Source organism: Pipra filicauda, unplaced genomic scaffold (assembly GCF_003945595.2).
Source record: "Pipra filicauda isolate LSUMZ 115617 unplaced genomic scaffold, ASM394559v2 scaffold70_size2993248_pilon, whole genome shotgun sequence".
Lineage (NCBI taxonomy): Eukaryota > Metazoa > Chordata > Aves > Passeriformes > Pipridae > Pipra > Pipra filicauda.
Window position 1 is genome coordinate 2,858,036 of NW_024104876.1, and position 18,788 is coordinate 2,876,823.

The 18,788-nt window shown below is 45.2% G+C and overlaps 1 protein-coding gene across 3 annotated transcripts in view; it reads left to right on the forward strand.

The window, feature by feature from the left end:
* Positions 1 to 17,774, forward strand: part of IGF1R (insulin like growth factor 1 receptor) — a 167,200-nt gene extending 149,426 nt beyond the window's left edge. For all 3 annotated transcript variants that reach the window (XM_027714814.2, XM_027714815.2, XM_027714816.2), the window contains exons 15-21: positions 1,026 to 1,096; positions 2,405 to 2,634; positions 2,915 to 3,025; positions 3,651 to 3,810; positions 5,986 to 6,115; positions 10,795 to 10,929; positions 16,914 to 17,774. In XM_027714814.2, coding sequence (XP_027570615.1) covers positions 1,026 to 1,096; positions 2,405 to 2,634; positions 2,915 to 3,025; positions 3,651 to 3,810; positions 5,986 to 6,115; positions 10,795 to 10,929; positions 16,914 to 17,280 — 1,204 coding nt within the window. In that variant the 3' untranslated portion in view covers positions 17,281 to 17,774. The remainder of the gene's footprint in view (positions 1 to 1,025; positions 1,097 to 2,404; positions 2,635 to 2,914; positions 3,026 to 3,650; positions 3,811 to 5,985; positions 6,116 to 10,794; positions 10,930 to 16,913) is intronic.
* Positions 17,775 to 18,788: the final 1,014 nt, after the last annotated feature.

Consider the following 18,788-nt stretch of genomic DNA (forward strand, 5'->3'; position numbering starts at 1 on the left):
GATTTAATTCTAGAGAGTTTTTTGAAGTCTTTACACCCACTTAAAAAATTATATCCTGGCCAAGACCAGTCTTGGGGACTGTTCTGTTGATTTGTTTTCCTCTGTTTTGTTTTTTGTAACTTTGTGATTTATTTTTTTATCTCGTTGACATACATAACGAGAACTTCATACAAGTCAGTGCAAATGTTCAGACTTGCAACTTTCCAGGTTTGGAGGGTTTTTGTTACACTCAGATAAGTGATGCTCATTGAGTATCCCATGATTTCCAGCTCTAATTCATTGGTAGCCCTGCAGACAGTGGTACCAATTCTGCTCAAGGACTCCAGAAAGGGCTTTGTATCTGGTGAATACAACACCTTGGGCTCTCCTGGGTGAAATGCCTGATAACTTAACCCTTCTTTAAATTGTTCTTCTACCACAAGAATATTTTGCCTTTGATTTCCTGAGATCTGATGGATAATTTTATTTCTACAGTCTGTCTCCTGCAAGAGTGCTCACAGAGCATTTATTATGTGTCCTATTCTGAGAATCACCCCAGTAAAATTGAGGAGGGGGGGTGGGAATTGTGTGTGTGGTTTTAAAATAAAATGATAGAAACCCTTAGGAAACAGTTGAATGGAATCCCCCATTAAAAAGAGTTTTGTCCTTTGCTGGATCACTTCTCTCCCACAGCAGATTGGATGATGTTAAAGTCCATTCTCAGCCATGAGTCTCCTGGTTTATCACCATACAGCTGCCTTTCTTAAAGGAAGTTTACCCAGCAGCTAAAAGTACCTTGTGTTTACATTTTTCTGGTGCTGATTTGCTGTAGAGAAGACTCCAGGTTTCCTGGGAAAGCTATTCTGGGCTGTTTGTCCATTGATTCTGTGAGGTAGATAAGGACTGAGCACATCCCCTTTGTCTGAAAAACCCCACATTCATTAAATAATATTCTGTGGTTGAGCAAACAACGGAAAAGCTGTAAGAGATGGCCTGAAATCTACTTAGATTTAAAGATTAAAAAGGAAAAACCAATGTTTCAACAGGAACAGTGACAGACTGGGCAATGGAGTACTTTATGCCTCTGTGAACCCCGAGTACTTCAGTGCCTCAGATGGTGAGTGTGACCTTCCACTTGTGATGCTTTTACTGTCATGTGTTTTGTTGGTGTCTGACTCTGAAGGGTATGAAACTCTAAAAGGCATGTTGTAAAACCACTTTCTCTGTTTTGTTTTCTTAGCACAGCCACGGAATCCACAATTGATAATACGTAAAGGTCACTTGTCTATTGAAAGTGGGGAGTTTTTGAGTTGTTTTCCTGTAGTTTTGTTCAGCTGAGGCAAATTTGGATTCATTCATTTCACTTTCAGATTATCATCTACTCTTCCAGTGTTGCTTTCACTGGAATGAAGGAAGAATTCATGAATTTGTGGTCTTTCATGTTTGCCCTTTTAAGCTCTATTTTTCCTTATTGGAACAAACCCATGGCTTGAGGAAATCGGAACATCAGACAAATTTCCTTGAGGCCTCAGTTCTTCTGTTTATGGTTTAGTTTGGTGCTGCTGTTGTAGACTTTTTGCTGGAATAGCATTTCCAAAAGCCCCCAGGAGACTAATGGGTTTTTACCCAGAGTGGCAGCAGAATATTTTACTGTTATTTTTTATAGCAACACCATTAGGGTTAAAGGTCTGTCAGTGTTCATGCTATAATCCTCTATTTTCATCCTGTTATTTCACCCACGCAGAGCATGTGACACAAGTGTCCCCTCCTTTGGTGACTGATAGGCAGCAGCATCAGTGAGTGCTTGGATGTGTTCTTGCCCGAGGCAGTCCTGCCTCCTGGCACTCACCTTCTGAGAGTTCTGCTCTGCCTCAGATCAAAGTCCTGCAGCAGCAGCAAGTTCTGCCTTTGCTGGTGCAACAGTGAGTGTGCAAGGGATCAGAACAGTGCCATGCAAAGAGCTGCTGGATCAGAGCCTGCCTCCCTCTAGTCATGAAATCAGTCTGTTAATAGAGAATACAGCAGACACTAAACTGATACAGATGATCAAGTGTGTTTGATGCTGTCTGGAAGGATTAGAAAAGCAAGGATCCCAAGAAAAGCTCAGACCTTAAGCATTGATTTGAGCCTCTTCCCACCCTCTCATTGTGCTTTGAGGTTCTTTATTTCTACCCTGATATGTCAGTACCACAGTGAGGCTGCTTCAAGTCCATCTCCACATTTCTTTAAGATTTATTTTTATACAGTCCTCAACCTATCTCTGTATGGGAAAGACCATGGACTGTTTGCACACAGGGGGCAAGGTCTCAGCATTCTGTCTGGTGTTCTTACAGTCAAACTCTTTGGGCAGTTGCTGTTGTAGAGCAGTGAGTGCTCACACCTCGTGCAGAAGTGGGACCTCATGACCTGTTCTTTCTGCCCTCAGTGTATGTTCCAGATGAGTGGGAGGTGCCCCGTGAGAAGATCACCATGTGTCGGGAGCTGGGGCAGGGCTCCTTTGGAATGGTGTACGAGGGGATAGCCAAGGGAGTGGTGAAGGATGAGCCAGAGACCAGAGTGGCCATCAAGACTGTCAATGAGTCTGCCAGCATGAGGGAGAGGATCGAGTTCCTCAACGAGGCCTCGGTGATGAAGGAGTTCAACTGTCACCACGTGGTAAGTCATGGAGGTGGGACAGTGGCTCATGTGCTTATTGACACCAGGGTGTTCAGGGCATGTCTGCACTGACTCAAGTGGGAACTTGGGATTTCAGCTTCAACTCTGCACAGCTCCATAATATTGTTGTGAAACAGGAGTCAGGGAGTGGAACCAAATCTACATTCCGACCTTTCCCTCAGGTTCACGGGTGTTTGGGGCTTCATATCCACGTGGCTGAATGATCACTGCAGTTCAGGTAGCTGTGCTTGTCACTGAAGGGTTGTTTTTCCTCGGCCAGGTTCGGCTGCTTGGTGTTGTTTCTCAGGGCCAACCCACGCTGGTTATCATGGAGCTGATGACACGTGGGGACCTCAAAAGTTACCTGAGATCATTGAGGCCAGATACAGAGGTGAGTCAAGAGCTGCTGGTTGTTTATTTTTCTTCAGTTTGAATCATCTTGAACAAGACAGCATCACGTTGGAAGCAGCAGGCAATTAGCCTTTCCTGCCCTTCTCCTTAAGCTCCAAGAACAAAACATGAGCTGCTCTGTGATCTGCAACACCTTTTTCATGAGGCAGCTGTTGCAGGTAGCCCAATGCACCACATGGAATATATCCCTTCTTGTGTCACTAAGTCCTGTTTTCCAGATTTGCATTAAATCTCCTGTCTGATCTAATTTCTCATCAAGATGTTAAAAAAGCTGGCTTCTTTAATATGTGTCAGGATAGTCGATTCATGTTGTGTATCCTGCCTGTTGCCTGTGCTGGAGAGTAAATACCTGTCACCTTAGCTAATATGCAAACTCTCACACACAGACCACCAGTCTAAGGGCTAAAATTGGCACGTCTGATACAGGGTCTGAAGGATAAAGATGACACTTGGGCCGCTGAAATCACAGCAGACCACGTAGAAAATGAGCTCAGCAGCTTTTGCCCTTGATCTAGAAATTCTGATACGGATAAATTAAAGGACAGAATGTGCACGAGAGAATGAACATGGTCTGTTACCTGTTTTATCTCGTTCATCTTGCTCAGAACAATCCCGGGCAGGCCCCTCCGACCCTGAAGAAGATGATCCAGATGGCAGGGGAGATCGCGGACGGGATGGCCTATCTCAACGCCAACAAGTTCGTGCACAGAGACCTGGCTGCCAGGAACTGCATGGTGGCAGAAGACTTCACAGTGAAAATTGGAGGTGGGCTCTCCTGACTCTTACACAAATCACAGTCATCCTCAAAAATCAGCATCTTCAAAGGCGTTTTATTTTTTGAAAATCGTTGGGAAGACTTTTTAGAACTGAGCTCTAGTTGAAATTTCCACAGAGTGAAATATGTTCCTTACGAAGGCTTGCTGTGATTTAAGACCTGTGAGCAGTGAACTCGACTTGCTGTTGTTCCAGTGAGGCAACAGTATAGCACATGTGTTTGCAAAGAGCTGGGGAGGCAGTGGTTGGAGGTGCAGACGCTGCAGACATCTGGGTGGATGGCGTGGTCACCACGGGTGTGTCATTTGCCCCTCTCTTAATGCACAAAAATAATTCCACCTCCTGTTTATTGATTCAAGAATGAGAACTTTAGGATTATTTTAAATCATATCTGAATTGGAAGTGGAATGTAAGGCTTGACTTCAGCTGGGTGCTTTCCAGTCTGAGCTGGAGTTCTGCTTCCCAGACAGCTGAATGGCTTTTCTTCTGCTCTGCTGTTGGATCACCACCTTTTTTTTTTCCCTTCACCATCCTTCCAAAATAGTGTCAGATGAGTTTCTTCAGTCTTCTCTCCAGAGAGGGTGATTTTAAGCTGTTGGCTGTTTTTGAGTTGTGCATATTAAAATAATGTGTATAGCAACAGCCTTCTGCTGAAGGAAACTAATTTTTTTTTCTCTGAGCTTAACTCAGCTATTTTGATAATTTGTGTAAGTAATCCTGTCATTTGGGAGAAAGAAAAAATTATTTCATTTTGAGTCAGTTAATTAGGAAATAAGATCTTTGGGGGATTTTGTGCATTTTCTGCAGGTTCAGAGGAAGTCATTCCAGTTTTCTCCTCCTCCCCCCTACCAGCTTGTTTTACAGTTCTCTGAACTGAAGATGGTGCATTTCTTCCCTTTAACATGTCCGTGGTTACCCCAAAAGCATTTTAATGTGGTGCATTGCTCTTGTTTGTGTTACCAGTATTGAAAATCCCTTCATGTAGAAACAGTTTGGGAGCATCTTGGCTGGAACACGCCAACTCAGACTGTTCAGCTCTCAGAGGAAGAGCTTTGTGCCACACCAGCCTGTGTTCGCTGCGTATCTGTTTCTTATTTGCATTACATTTTGAAAGAATTTTCCGTTCAGCCAGGATAAAGTCACCCTGGTGTGTGGGAGTGCTGGAATAGCTGCACAGATGGGCTCTTTAGTCATAATCACTGAGGGTACCAGTGTCCCCAGCACACAGGGAACGTTGGGCTCGGTCACTCATCCATAGGCTGGTGATAACAGCTGCGAGAGCTGAGGGAATTCTGTCCCCTTTTCACCCCACTTCTCCTGGAAAAAGAAAAGGGGGGGGAGGCAACTCCAGGTCTGTATTGATAAAATGGATTTTGCCCTCTGTGTCAGCAGGTGGCATTTAATATTAGTGAGAGATTTAATGGTACCTGATCTGTTAACTTTTTGGTTAGTGTTTGAGAACACAGTAACTGGTTTTATAGGCAAGTCCAAGACCCAGCAGTTCTGAGTGCCCCAGGCTGATTGTACAGAAAAAATGTGCTGGAATAAATCTGAGTTACAGTCAGATGAACCCCAAGTCTTGGAAATGCTTATGTATTAACAGCCAAGGACATGCATATAACCCAAATGTGCCTTTAATACTGGTCTGTGTTAGTCACAAATTAATAGCCTAATCCTCAGTAGCACTTGAAATGGAATATTTTACAGGAACCGAGAATTACCTTTGGGAGAGGGAAAAAAAACACAAGAGAAGGATGTCCCTCAACATGTGAAGTTCTTCAATTAAAGACAATAGTTTTAAGTACTAAAGGACCTCTTTACACTCTTGAAAAGAAAATCATTGAATATGGGGAATAATTAGTGAATTATGTGACCTTTGGAAGACTCAGCTTACTGCAAAGCTTGAGCATAAATCCTGGAACTTTTCATGTTGCTATATTTAAATCATTCAGACTTGTCAGCCCTGAAGTCAGTGGCACAAATGTCTGTTGGTGGTGTTGGAAGGGAAGGTCACCAGCCCTAAGGCAGCAGGTGAAGTGCCTGCAAAGTCAAGTGTTGTGGGAACAGACTGCAGATCCTTTACACCAGAGCGTGATTGCCTGGCTGGTAGGAAGGGGAAATGTCCATCATTTTCTCATGCAAACTCAAAACATTTATACCTTCCAGATTTTGGCATGACAAGAGATATCTACGAGACAGATTATTACCGGAAAGGAGGGAAGGGGTTGCTGCCTGTCCGCTGGATGTCCCCGGAATCCCTGAAAGACGGAGTCTTCACAACGCACTCCGACGTCTGGTAACAAAGAAGGGGCTCTGAAAAGCTGGTTTAGCCCCTCTTCTTTCTATCCCCTCCTCTTGTTTTAGTAGGCTTAACTAAGTGTCCTGTCCATTCAAAGGTAACTCCCTTCTTCCACCTTGAAACATTCTGCTTTATGGCCATATTCCCACTGCAAAATCAAGAACTCGTGAGGTTAAATTCTGTCTCTCAGGGAGAGCAGAATTAAATGGATTTCTGAAACTGGAGGTGGTGGCCTGTTTCCTGCTGTTAGTTGTAAAATCAGTTGTGCAGTGAAAAACATTACCTTCACCTAGAGGAGCAAGTTGTCATTTTTTTAAATTGCCCTCCTCCTTCAAGAAAAGCATTAAAAGTTGCCAGGAATATAGAAGGGTTCCTAGTGCTGACCTGCTTTTCCATCAAAACCTTCTGTGTAAACAACTCCCCTTTCCCCCAGATGGGTTGTGTACACCAGCAGGCTTTTCGGGGATCTCTCCCTCACACATATCCCTCTCCATTTGGAGCTTTGTTTGCTCGTTTTTATGTACTGCAAGATGCAGAAATAGGGTTTTCTTTTAAAGCACACTGCCTGCCTGCTGTATCTGTGCAGTTATTAATAGAGGAGTACACTCAGGAGGAGTAATCCTCTGGAACAACTCCCCACACCCCCCAGCTTTTGGACATAGGTAGGGAGGACTTGGCAGAAGATGGTCTTGTACTGGCAGAACCTCTACTCTGTCTTTTATGATTTCTCTGCCTTCCTAACAAGATGTTTTTACTGCTGATCTGTTACAGAATTGGCAGCTGATTGCCTCCAAATGTCTAGAAGTCAGGAGGAAAGGCATTTTTGTGTAGTAAACTGCACTTTCTTTAAACAGCTTGAGGATTTGGAGTCAGTGGTCTGTGGTCCAGAGCACCAGCTATGAGTGAAATGTTCATAAGAGGAATTCAAGTGAAAAAGCAAAGCAACAGAATGGTGCTTAAATTTTATTTTACATATGGCCAATAACTTACTTTTGAATCCAGTAACCCTCAGACTTGGAAACAGATGAAAATAACCACGTAGAGTCGAGGGGAAGCCCTGTATCAGCCATTTATCTGATGGAGCAGCGCAGGCAGGCTTTTGGCAGTCCCCCCAGTAAAAGAACTTTGGGACTTGTAATGGCTTCACAAAGCAGACAGAAATTTGGACTAGATCACTAGAAAATCCCCAGATGTCGACCTGGCTGAGCCTGGAGTGAGGAGCTGGCAGAGCTGCCTGTTCTCACCACACAAGAGGAACTTTCGGGTCCAACCGTTGCATCCAAAGGGAATGTGGGTCAGGTGTCCCTGTGGTGACGGAGCAGGCTGGTTCCATGTGTGCTTTCCTTTAGCCTGGAGATGTTTAGTGATGTTATTCTGTAAACACAACTCAAATTCCAAACAAAAAAACTCCAAATCAAGTGTCAGAAGTAAATTAGTGCTGTACTTGTTGTAGGAAGTATGTGAGTGCTCCCTTCAATGCTGACAAGGAAGAGAGTAGGGTTAGATTGGATATTAGGAAGAAATCCTAATATCCAGTCCTCCGAAGGTGGTGAGGCCCTGGCAGATGTTGCCCGGAGAAGCTGTGGCTGCCCCATCCCTGGAAGTGTCCAAGGCCAGGTTGGATGGGGCTTGGAGCAAGCTGGTCTAGAGGAAGGTGAGAGGGAGCTGGAATGAGATGATCTGTAAGGTCCCTTCCAACCCAAACAATCCTGTGATTCCGTGATTTGGCATTTGTCTGTCATTCAGTCCAAAGCAGGGTTGTGCAAACAACATTGCAGTTGATCAGTGGGACGGTCTGAGTGAAATATCCTGACCTGGAAAGTAGTTTACTTGTTACAAGGTTGGAATATATAAGGGAAGGAGCAGGAAAATCTGACAGATTTTTACTTGAAAGCATAGAGAGGAAAAAAATTGTTTTATGGAGAGGAGGTCCACAGCACTCATGGGTATTTCAGACAGTTCTTCTTTGGGAGGGTTTCACATCTTAATTGTTAGAAGTGATTTGCTCTGAAAATTTGTTTCACAGAGATGCACTTTCTGGAGGCACAAAACAAGTGGCTCAATGTGAGAAATTTGCAGTTTGTTTAGAATGTGTATCCACAGCTACAGAGACATTTCAATCCAAATTCCAAATGTAGCAGGAGCTTGACTTATCACTGTCATGAAATCCTTACTATTTCCTTGATCTGCTTATGGCTAAAAGGATCAGTCCAACTTACTCCTCAGTAACTTTTAGACCAGACACTATAATACATTGAAGGTCTCTCCATGCCAGGAAAAATTACCAGAATCCTTGTATTGGTTCAGATTTTTAAGTGCTCCATGTAAACCATGGAGCTTGGCTGTTTTGGGAGCCATTTATTTGCATTAAATTGTGAAAAAAAAGAAGGTTGAGATTGTTTTTCCTGGTTTTTTTGGTCGGATGTTGTGACATGTTCTTCGAGATCAGTTCTGGAAGCCAAGATATCAAAAAGACAAACTGTGAAAGTGGTCAGAGCCCAGGATTTATAAGCTGTAAGGTGAAATGGCAAACTGCAAGGAGAGTGTCTGGAGGTTTGAAGGGTGGAGCTTTAGCAGTTCATTCTTTTATTGCTTTTCAGGCTGAAGAATGAGGTAATTAGACAGGACTGTTTTTGTTGTAGTTAGGGAAGGAGGACATTTTAAAACTAATGTAATACTCTTCAGGGTGAGGGTGGATTTCTATAAATAAGTCCTCAGCATCTTGCATTCTTTCAGGGCTGGTAGTTGCCTGGAAGGAGCAACCTGAGTTTATTAGTTGGGATAATAAGATGAGTAGGTGTGCAGGACTTGTCCTCATTATTCCTGCAGCGATCAAAGTAGCTTCAAAGGCACCAAAACGTTCCGTTGACCCTCTGTCTCTCCCTCCCCTGAAAGGCAAACAATTGTAAGGCTGTTTGTGGCTTCTGGCAAACCAGTTTAGATCCTGGGCATAGCTGAAAGATAAAACCACTCAGCCATAACCAGCTAATGACAGCGGACTCCTGTTTTCGTAACAACGCCCCGGTGGAACTGCGCGTTTTCCTCCCAGCTTGACTCAGCAGTTCAGCCACACAACTCAGACAGCAGCGAGATTTTCCTCCTTTTGCCCAGCAGCTCTAAAAGTAAAGCCCCTTCAGTGCAGTGCAGACAATTTGAGCCATGTCTGCTCAATAAACTAATTTTAAATGGAGATATTTTTAGAAAGTGTCAATACTTGCGTCCAAACTACCCAATTACATAACTCTGCTTATCTTCCTTCGCCAGTAATCAATTCCTATTATTAGACAAACTTCTTTTTTTTCACTTCTGCTGTCCTTTGGAGTTATCTGGAAGGAGCTGGAAGCTCTGTTTGAAGAACACAGTTACATACACGTTGCAAAAGGGGTAACTGAGTTTTTCCTGGGGGCTTTAACATTCTGCTGCTTAAAACAGCAAATTGGGGTCTTGGTACAAGAGGCTGGAGAATGTTCATGTTTCTTCCGTGTCTTTTCCAAAAATTGGGTTTGTTGCTGTTGTATGATCCTGACTTTGCACCTTTGACTTAGAATGTGGCAGAAACCAAAGCAGAGGGATAAATGGAAGGCATTACCCAAGCAGTGTTTTTGTGCCTGGGCAGTGGAGGCTGGTTGGTTTGCTGGCTGTGGGTGGTGAGGCAGGTGAGATGCCCAGGGGGTGGTGTGTGTTTGCTGTCTGGCTCTCTCAGCCTGTGGAGCAGTGAGGGAAAATGCAGCTTTTCAAGTGGATTTGTGTGACTCAAGTGATGAAAAGCAGCTTGCACTGGAACGAGAGCTTACAGTTCTGTGCTCCTGCCTTCTCAGCCACTATCAGGAGTACCTGAGATGTGTTACATGAAGATTTGGAGTTTAGTGTATTAAGTGTACAGATTTTTTTTCTTGCTGTCTCTGTGGCTTGGGGGAAAGCTTGCCAAGCTTACTTTAAATAAAGTCTCTGCAACTTCTCCACTGCTTAGAAGGTTTGATTCCCTGCCCCCAGCCACACAGATCTTACTGCAGACTTTAATGGTCAGGTGTGTGTCCAGCCTGAGCTGTACAGCCAGCATGGAGATAGGATAGAATAGAATAGGATAGGATTTTTTAATTTTTTACATTTTTTTCCCCCTTACCTGTACCTTTCCTTTTCCCATCTCCACTGTTCTTCCCTTCTTCCCACCTGGCAGTGCATCTAAAGTCTGGACTCTAAAGGAAGATGGGATGTGAGCTGATTCTCCAGACAAGCTCAGAGCTTCAGTCTCCTCTGAGTCAGGAGGCTCCTGGTCGGTGCAATGAGCCTGTGGTGGCTTTTTTACTGATGGACCTGGGCAGAACTGGTGTAGCCACGTAATGCTGGACCACTGAACCATCATAAACATGACCAGCTCTGGGCTGCAGACTGGTGTGAAAAGTGGGGATGGAATTGTGCCAGTCTTTGCTTACAGAGGCCGTTCTGAAGAGTCACTCAGAACTGGGAGCCCTTCTCACCACTGAGACACCACCCGAGGTGTTTGAAGTCCACGGTGCTGTGACTGTCACCACGGCCGCGTTGCTTTTTGAGCAGTGGGAATTCTGTGTTAAAAGAAAACACCCATGGACACCTACTGCTGAGCATCAGCTAAGAAATCCCCCCCTTGTGTCCTGTAGGGATGGCTCAGGCTCCTCAAGCTGTGCTCTCTGTTGCAGGTCGTTCGGGGTGGTGCTGTGGGAGATCGCGACGCTGGCGGAGCAGCCGTACCAGGGCATGACCAACGAGCAGGTGCTTCGCTTCGTGATGGAGGGGGGGCTGCTGGAGAAACCAGACAACTGCCCTGACATGCTGTAAGTGCCACAGCCACCACTGTCTCCTCCCTGCACTGCTCATTCTTCCTGATCCCTTCGGTGCCTGCTCTTCCCCATCTGCCACAGGAGGGGCTGTTAAGGAGTTCGAGTCATGAGTCACGGGAGGTGCTGCTCAAACAGTCTCTGTCAATCCAGTATTTTGTAGTAGTCAGACATTCCAGAAAGCCAGAATCTCACTTTAGGCTATCCTCCTCCTCTGATAAGGAAACAAAGCACAATCTTGGTGCTCTTGAATAAAATTAGACTTTATAAAGCTCATAAGCAGCATTTGCTACAGCGGGAGACTCTGTGCCTAAACCTTGTCTCTTCTGCTTAAAGTAATTCTGTTGAGCATAAAGAGAGAAAAGAGCCTGGGACAAGCTGAGATGTGCATAAACACTGGAATTCAACTTTTTAGTTCAGCATACAGATAAATCAGTGTATCCTTCCTCTGTCGGAAGCCTCGTTGGATCTGCTGTGTCACTCACAGCACTCACCCCATGGAGATAAACAAATCCCCCCTGCAAACAGTTTCCTTCCCTGAAAGCACAGAAAGTGTTTTTTCACAGAAAAACCTCTCCCTGCCCCAGCATCGACCCAAAGCCTCGCAGCAGCAGAGGGTGTGCAGTGCAGCAGCTTCAGTTTTTAGCTTTACATTGCTGAAATACTTCTGCTGGCCTTTGTGTACAGCACTTTCAGTTGTTCAGACTTTATTGCTTTGATATACTTCCCAAACTGACTTTTGGGAAGGAAATACTGCGTCTTGCAGTTATTGAAATTTGTTGGAGGCCCACAGAAGGGATACAATCACTTAAGGGCCTCAGCTGCTTGGGATTCTTAGGAAAATAGCTTTTTTGGCTGGAGCCTGGCTGCGGTTTCAGATGACAAGCAGTGTTGTTTTGTTGTTTGAGGGGGGTGGGTGGTATATGCAGGGGGAGGTGTAGCTGCCATGTGATTCCTTGGTTTCACATTCCTTCCCTTTCGGGATGCTGGGGAGAATTCCTGGCAGTCGATTGACTGGGCATTGTTTAACATGGTCAGAGCTGTGTAATGGGGGGAGAACGAACGGGGTGTGTGACAGGATCAGAGTCCACAGGGACAAACACCTCTGCAGTGAGAACAAACTCGGGGAGAAATTCAGCTTTAGAAATTCCTCACTAACTGGGGCACGTGTGGTATGAGCAGAGGGGTGGGAGGGGAGGCACTGACAGAAGCTGAAGCTCTCCCTACTGCAGCCCACCCAGCTCTCTGTCCTCCCCCTCCTCAGGAAATCTCCTCTGCTCCTGGCTGTTGCTACTGGATGAATCCACTCTCAGGGTCCTGGCTTGTGAGCTGGGAGAACTTGGTTAAAGTCTGGCAGAGCAGATCTTTGCACCGGGGTGCAACAGCAAAGGCCTCTTTTGTGCTGATTCTGAGGAAGAAGCAGTTCAGAGGTTAGTTTTGGCCATAGGACTCGGCCTCACGGTGCAGAGGTGCACAATAAAAAAAGTCTGCCTTTGAATGGAGCTGCTTCACTCCTTCAGAACAAGGAATGGGGCTAAACTCAGAACCAAGGCGCACTCGCTTTAGCGGTGGGGGTTTGTTTGACACAGTTGAGTATAAAATGTCCAAAATGAAAAAAAAAATAGAATGTATTGACCTTATTGTGACTTGCTTTAGCTCTCTTTCAGCCTGTTTTGTCTTTGTTTTAGGACAGACATCCAAATCTGCTGAAGTTCAAATAGGCTGTTGTAGGAATAACAGTTGGGAGCTCCAGGAATAACCTTCACCTTTGTTCCCTGCACAGGCATTTGGCATTCAAAGAATGTCTTTTGTGTTACTGTTGTGCTTTCCCTCCTTTCCCTGTCCTCCACCCCATTATCCCAGGATGCTTTAACAATGCTATGCCACACTTGGTGACCTGACAACTCCTGCCAGTCGTTCCCCTCACAGGTGTGGCTGTGGGCAGGGTCAGACACCTGGCTGTAGGCACAGGTCCTGTCCCCTCTCAGCTGCCAGGGACCTACAAGAAAATTAGGGAATAGGCAGAAAGGTGCTTGTAACAAAGAGCCCTGAAATTCCATATGGATCTTGCCAGACATCCCACCTTGTTCCAGGCCACTGCTTTATAAAACCCTTTGTAAAATAAGGGATCCTCTTTTTTGTGGAGGTTGCCAAAAGATTCTGCTTAAAGACAGGTTTCTTGGCATGTCTGTGCTAGTGGAAGGTGTCTTTTAGAAAGCACAAATTCTTGCTGGTGGAGACTGGTCTGTGATACTTTAATATTGACTCTCAGGATGTCCCAAAAGCAAAGCCCACCTGCTGCAGGGAGATCAGTTATTTGGGCTTGGTGCTGTCTGGAAGCAGGTGGGAGAGGGAACCAGGAACTGTGTTCCTTTGTCTCACGTGGTAGCTGCAAAGGCAGAGGTACTTTGTTCTTTAAATTAGCTTGACTTGGAAACAACTAAAATTATGGTGAGAACACCAGTGGAATTATGGTCAGAACACCAGGGGACCTGTCTGTAGGGAGAGGGGAGTGTGCTGATATGGAGAAACCTCCAGGACAGGTGGAGGAGGTAACTACTTTGGGGAAGTGTAGATGAGAACAGAGAGGAGAGTTTTGCTGTCACCAACTCCACTGTTTTGAACCGTGTGGGTGCTGTGAGTGTTGACACAGCCGTGCACCCTCCAGCCACGGAGCAGTTCTCCTCAGGACCTCGTGTTCCCCCCACGTGCTCATGGTGCCGGCAGGCTTGGATGCTCCACATCTCCTGGTCGTGCTTGTCGGTGCCTGTGCTCTCCTGGCCCCTTCAGCAGTGAATCAGGAGCTTCCAGCAGGAGCTGCAGAGGTTCTGTTCTGCAGTTTGGTTTGTCAGAAGCTTGTGCAAAGGGGGGATTTTATGGTGTGGTTGTCCCGTGGTTCAGAGGTGGTAAATCCCTGCAAAAAAGGGCAAAGCACAAAGGGGATGGTATTTCTGGAGGCTTTTTAGTCTTGCACAGGGTGAAACAAGACTCAGTTGTGTTTGTGCTACACCCTCTTGGCATAGCTGGCGTGGTTTTGCAGACAGAACCATGCAATGAGACAGATGGTTCAGTAAGACAGTGCCAGGAGAAGCTTTGCTGTTTTTCTCCTCTTCCTGTGCACCAAGTGATGTTTTTATGTCCTCCCATTGTTATGGCACCGCTCATCAGGTGACGGCTGCGTGGCTGGAGCTTGGGTACAGCTGAAGCTCTCAGACAGCGTGTTCCCATGGGGCTTTTAAAAGTTGTGGAGGCTGGAATTCCACTCTGTTTTTGAAGCAGAATTGCTTCCCCCACAGGCATTGTAGATGAGGAGACTATTTACGCAGTGCTGATTTCCCTTTGTTCCTGGGTAGAACCCGGGGTCTGCTCTGCAGAGGGACTGTCAGCAGGCACCACCAGCAGGGGAGGAGAGGTCCTTTCGCTTTTCCCCACCAAATCAAGCCTAATGCAAAGCCCAAATGGAATTCAGCATCTATAGGAACTTTCCATTTTCTGTTTTTTATTGTCTCAGCGCAAACCAGAATTCATTTTCTGCTCAGTTCTTTGAGCAAAAGATGCACAGAGGGATGCTGGCTATTCCCCTGTCCCATGACGGTGCCTCCAGCTCCCTGGAGCTCACTTGCCACCAGTCAGGAACGTACTTTATAAATCTGCTCAGGTTCTATTAACAGCCTGTAAATTCTCCTGTTGTCTACTGGAAAGGTTTCTGTTTTGTTTAAGATAATGTAAACAAGGTCTGGCGGACACACAGAGTTAAAAAGAAAAAAAAAATCCTTTTATGGGAACTCTGTAGGGTTTTTAAATCTGGAATGGCTTAAAAGAAACATCACATGTCCTTGTTTGTGCTGATGTCACATGCATTACTCCGCTGCTTGTGGTATCTCCTTAGCATTGCCCTTAGGCCTCGGGGCGCAGTGCCAGTGAATATCCAGTGTTCCTGGCTCCAGCCAGCGCTTCTATTCAGGGACGCAGCAGTCAGCTGGAAAGGAAACAGCAGTGAAGTAACAGAAATGGATTTTATATATTTATGTCTCAAGCCTTCCCTCCCCTCTCGTGGGTGAGGGTACGGTGCAGTTTTATAGCTTGGCTTCGCTTTTGCTCTGAGAGGCTTTTTAAAGGCTCAAAACCCGGCGCTGGCCGAGCGGTGTTTACGTGTCTACGTGCGGTTACAATGCAGCATTGAGTACCCGGGGAGTGCTCCCAGCACAGACTGGTTTTGCCAGCTCCTCGTTGGGTGTCACAAGGCCATTCTCAGGTGGCTGACGTTTGCTCACGGGGAGCTGTGCCAGCGGAGCTCTGGCAGGAGGACTGAGGACTTGAGATGCACTTCAGCGCCGATTGCTTTGGGTTTGGTCAAAGCACTCAGCGGTGTTTGCAGCCCAAACACGGCCGCTTGCCCTCTCCCTGCTGCCTCAGTCAGCTCAGAACACAGTGGAGATCCTACAGGATTTCCCAGTTTCCCAGGTTTCTGGGGAGGGGGTTTCTTTGCTGTGGTTTTTGTTCCAGGCCAGGGTTCCCGGACTCTCCAAACCTGTGCACAGCAACAGCCCAGGGTCTTCCAGCTCAGTGACAGTCCTGTTGGAAGGTTTCTCCTAGAGCAGAGCCATTACTCTGGAGGTGCTATTCAAAAAGAGAGCCAATTTTTGTTCATTTGTTTGTTTTCTTTTTAATCTAAAAAAAATAATCTTTCCCCACTGATGCAGAGATCTGGTGAACTGAGGGCACAAGGCAGTGAGAGCTCTAATTAAAGGATCAAATAGAATTGCTTGTTTACGCTCTGAAAACATGAGGAAGTTTGGAGTATGGTACTGCTGTTCTGTAGAATTAAAGCTAAAAGGTGATGTGACCTGGCTTGAGGGAAGGCTGGCAGAGGTGGGAAGTGAACCCCCAGCAAGCCAGGGGGGTCTCACTGGGGCTGCAGGTCCCAGTGCTGACAGATAAGTCAGGACACGAAGGATTCTCCAGTGTGTTACCTTAAATGAGAGAGCTTTCTTTGCTCTATTTTATTTTTAGCTCCATTCTTACTCTAACACAGAGTAGTAGTTTTGGCCAGCAGTGACTTCCTCCACACAGCGTGTTCCTCTGAGCACTGTGTACACAGAGGATTGGCTCGAAGAATTAATGCTAATCTTCCTTTTCTTATTTAAATTTGTCCTATTACTGCACTGTGCTAACAGAAGACATCCCTATTCCACCTTCACAGACAGTGAAATCCTTTCTTGTGTTATGTTTAAAGCTCAGGGCGATCTCCTGGGAATATCCAATTTTGCTGTGTCATGAAAATGCTGTTTTCATTATGTCTGTATTACTGTTTCATTTTGTGGTTTTGTTTTGCCAGCATGGGACATTGTACAGATCTAATCATGGATGTGCTTAAACAGATGATCTCACACTCCGTGAAATATTAATGCATCCCTGGCTGTAAATGAAAACAACCTAATTTTAAAATAAAAATATTAGAGAGTGTCTTTGAGATTGGAAAATGTCTGCTGGGGATTACAATTAATTTGAATGTAATTTTCTTCTTTCGGGGGGAAAAAAAGCAGTGCTTTACCTTGTGTGTATTTCCTATTTTAATTTTTTTCCAAGGCAGTATTGATGGGGTGGGATTGGTGGTTTGAAAAAGATCCTCTGAGAGGCACAGTCACGTAACTTATGGCCGAGTGAGCACAGGGCACTTTGGAGGAAAAGGAGAAATATCAGGTCAGAATTAAAGTATGAAATGGTTGTCAGGTAATGACATCCAATGAATGGATGTCAGGTAACAGGTATGGGCAGGTGTGTGAGAGGGAGTGGAGAAGGGTGAGGTGGGAGTTACAGCAGTAAAAGGGTTATTAGAAGGGAGGTTGAAATTTGGCACGGGGATCTCAGCACTTCGTCTGCCGTCAGAGTGGAATGATGTTCTGAACCGTGTGGTCCAGTCCAGTCAGGGCTCGTAGAACACCTCAGTAAATGCTTTTCCCTGTGTGTTTCTCGCCCAGGTTTGAACTGATGCGCATGTGCTGGCAGTACAACCCGAAAATGAGACCCTCCTTCTTGGAAATCATCGGTAGCATCAAAGACGAGCTGGACCCAGCCTTCAAAGAGGTCTCCTTCTTCTACAGTGAGGAGAACAAGCCTCCGGACACAGAGGAGCTTGACCTGGAGACTGAGAACATGGAGAGCATTCCTTTAGATCCCTCCTCCACCCTCCAACCCACTGACAAGCACTCAGGACACAAAGCTGAGAACGGCCCCGGCGTGGTGGTGCTCCGGGCCAGCTTCGAGGAGCGACAGCCGTACGCGCACATGAACGGGGGCCGCAAGAACGAGAGGGCCCTGCCCCTGCCCCAGTCGTCGGCCTGCTGATCCTCCGAGCCCCGCAGGAACACCGCCCAGAGAAACACAGGCATTGGGGGAAGAAAGAAAGGAAAAATCACAATATATTCAAAAGCCTACTGTACCTCAGTGGATCTTCAGAACTGCCATAGCTGCACTTGGGAGAACCCTTTTTTCAGTAAACAAGTTGCCGTATTTTTCTTTTTTTCGATATGCAAGCAGATGTTTGTTTCAGTCAAGGACTCCAGTCATGGGGCACACAGTTGGCCTTTTAAAAACTCTTAATGTTAACACTTAATAGCAACAGAAAACTTGAGATCTGATGTCTCTCTCTCTCTCTCTCTCTCTCTTCTCTTTCCTCTCTCTTCTTTTCTCTTTCTTTCTGTCTCTCTTTTTGCTTCATAATGGGAAACATATCTGCGTGCAAGTTCAACCGTACAGCACTTTTATCAGATCAAAGATATCGCAGGCCAGGTGGTTCCCAGTACCCCTGCAAGCACCTGCCTAACACTGTAGGTCTTTATAAAAAAAAACACAAACAAACAAAAAAAACCACACACACGAAAAAAAACTAAACTAAAAAAGACTGGATTTTTAATGTTGCTCTTTAATCTTTTTAGGAACACGTAAAAGAATACAAAAGGGCCATCATTCGTCCAAGGCTGTTACCATTTTCAACGCTGCCAAATTTTGCCAAAAAAAATGAACTCTTTGTTTTTTGTTTTCGTTTTCTTTTTTTTTTTGTTTTTTTTGTAGGCGTGGAAGGAGCACAGTAATCAACTGCTCTGTTCAAAAGAGATCCTGACCAATAAGTTCTATTCAGTCATGCACTGGTATTTAAAAAAAAAAAAAAATTAGAAAAAAAATCAAATTGTCTAGATCTTTTTTCAAAACTGGACAAAATGTGATTTATTTTTTTTTTTCTTGTGATGGAGAAGATAAAAGGGATGGGGTAAAGAACCAGCCCTCCCTCCACCCCTGTCCCTATCCCATTCTGGACAAAACTGGCAGTGGTGAGCTAAACAAACACGTGCATTTCGTACAAAAAAAGTCAACTGCACACCAAAAACGAATTATGAGAAACCTGAACCTAAGCGGCCGAGATCTCCATCGGTGCAGCCTGTCCTTCCTCCACAGGCTGGCGAGGAAAAACACCTAGAAACATAAATTGGAGAAGACAAAAAAAAGCAGTAACCGGATTCAAGTATATGATGCTTTGTTGACCTTTTCTCTTTATTATTAAGACTTCTCGAAGGGTCTTGCAGTTCTATGTTAGACCATGGATCATTTGCATACACATTGTCTTTTGTGTCACTTTTATAACTTTTTTACGGTTCAGATACTCATCTATATGTCTGTACAGAAAAAAGCTGCTATTTTTTTTGTTCTTTATCTTTGTGGATTTAATCTATGAAAACCTTCAGGTCTGCCCTCCTTTCCCTTCCCTTCCACTTCAACAAATTTTCTTATGCTTTGTACTATAGTGTGTAACCTTTACTTCCTCCTTCCCGGTAACCGCTACCTTTCATATGAATTGC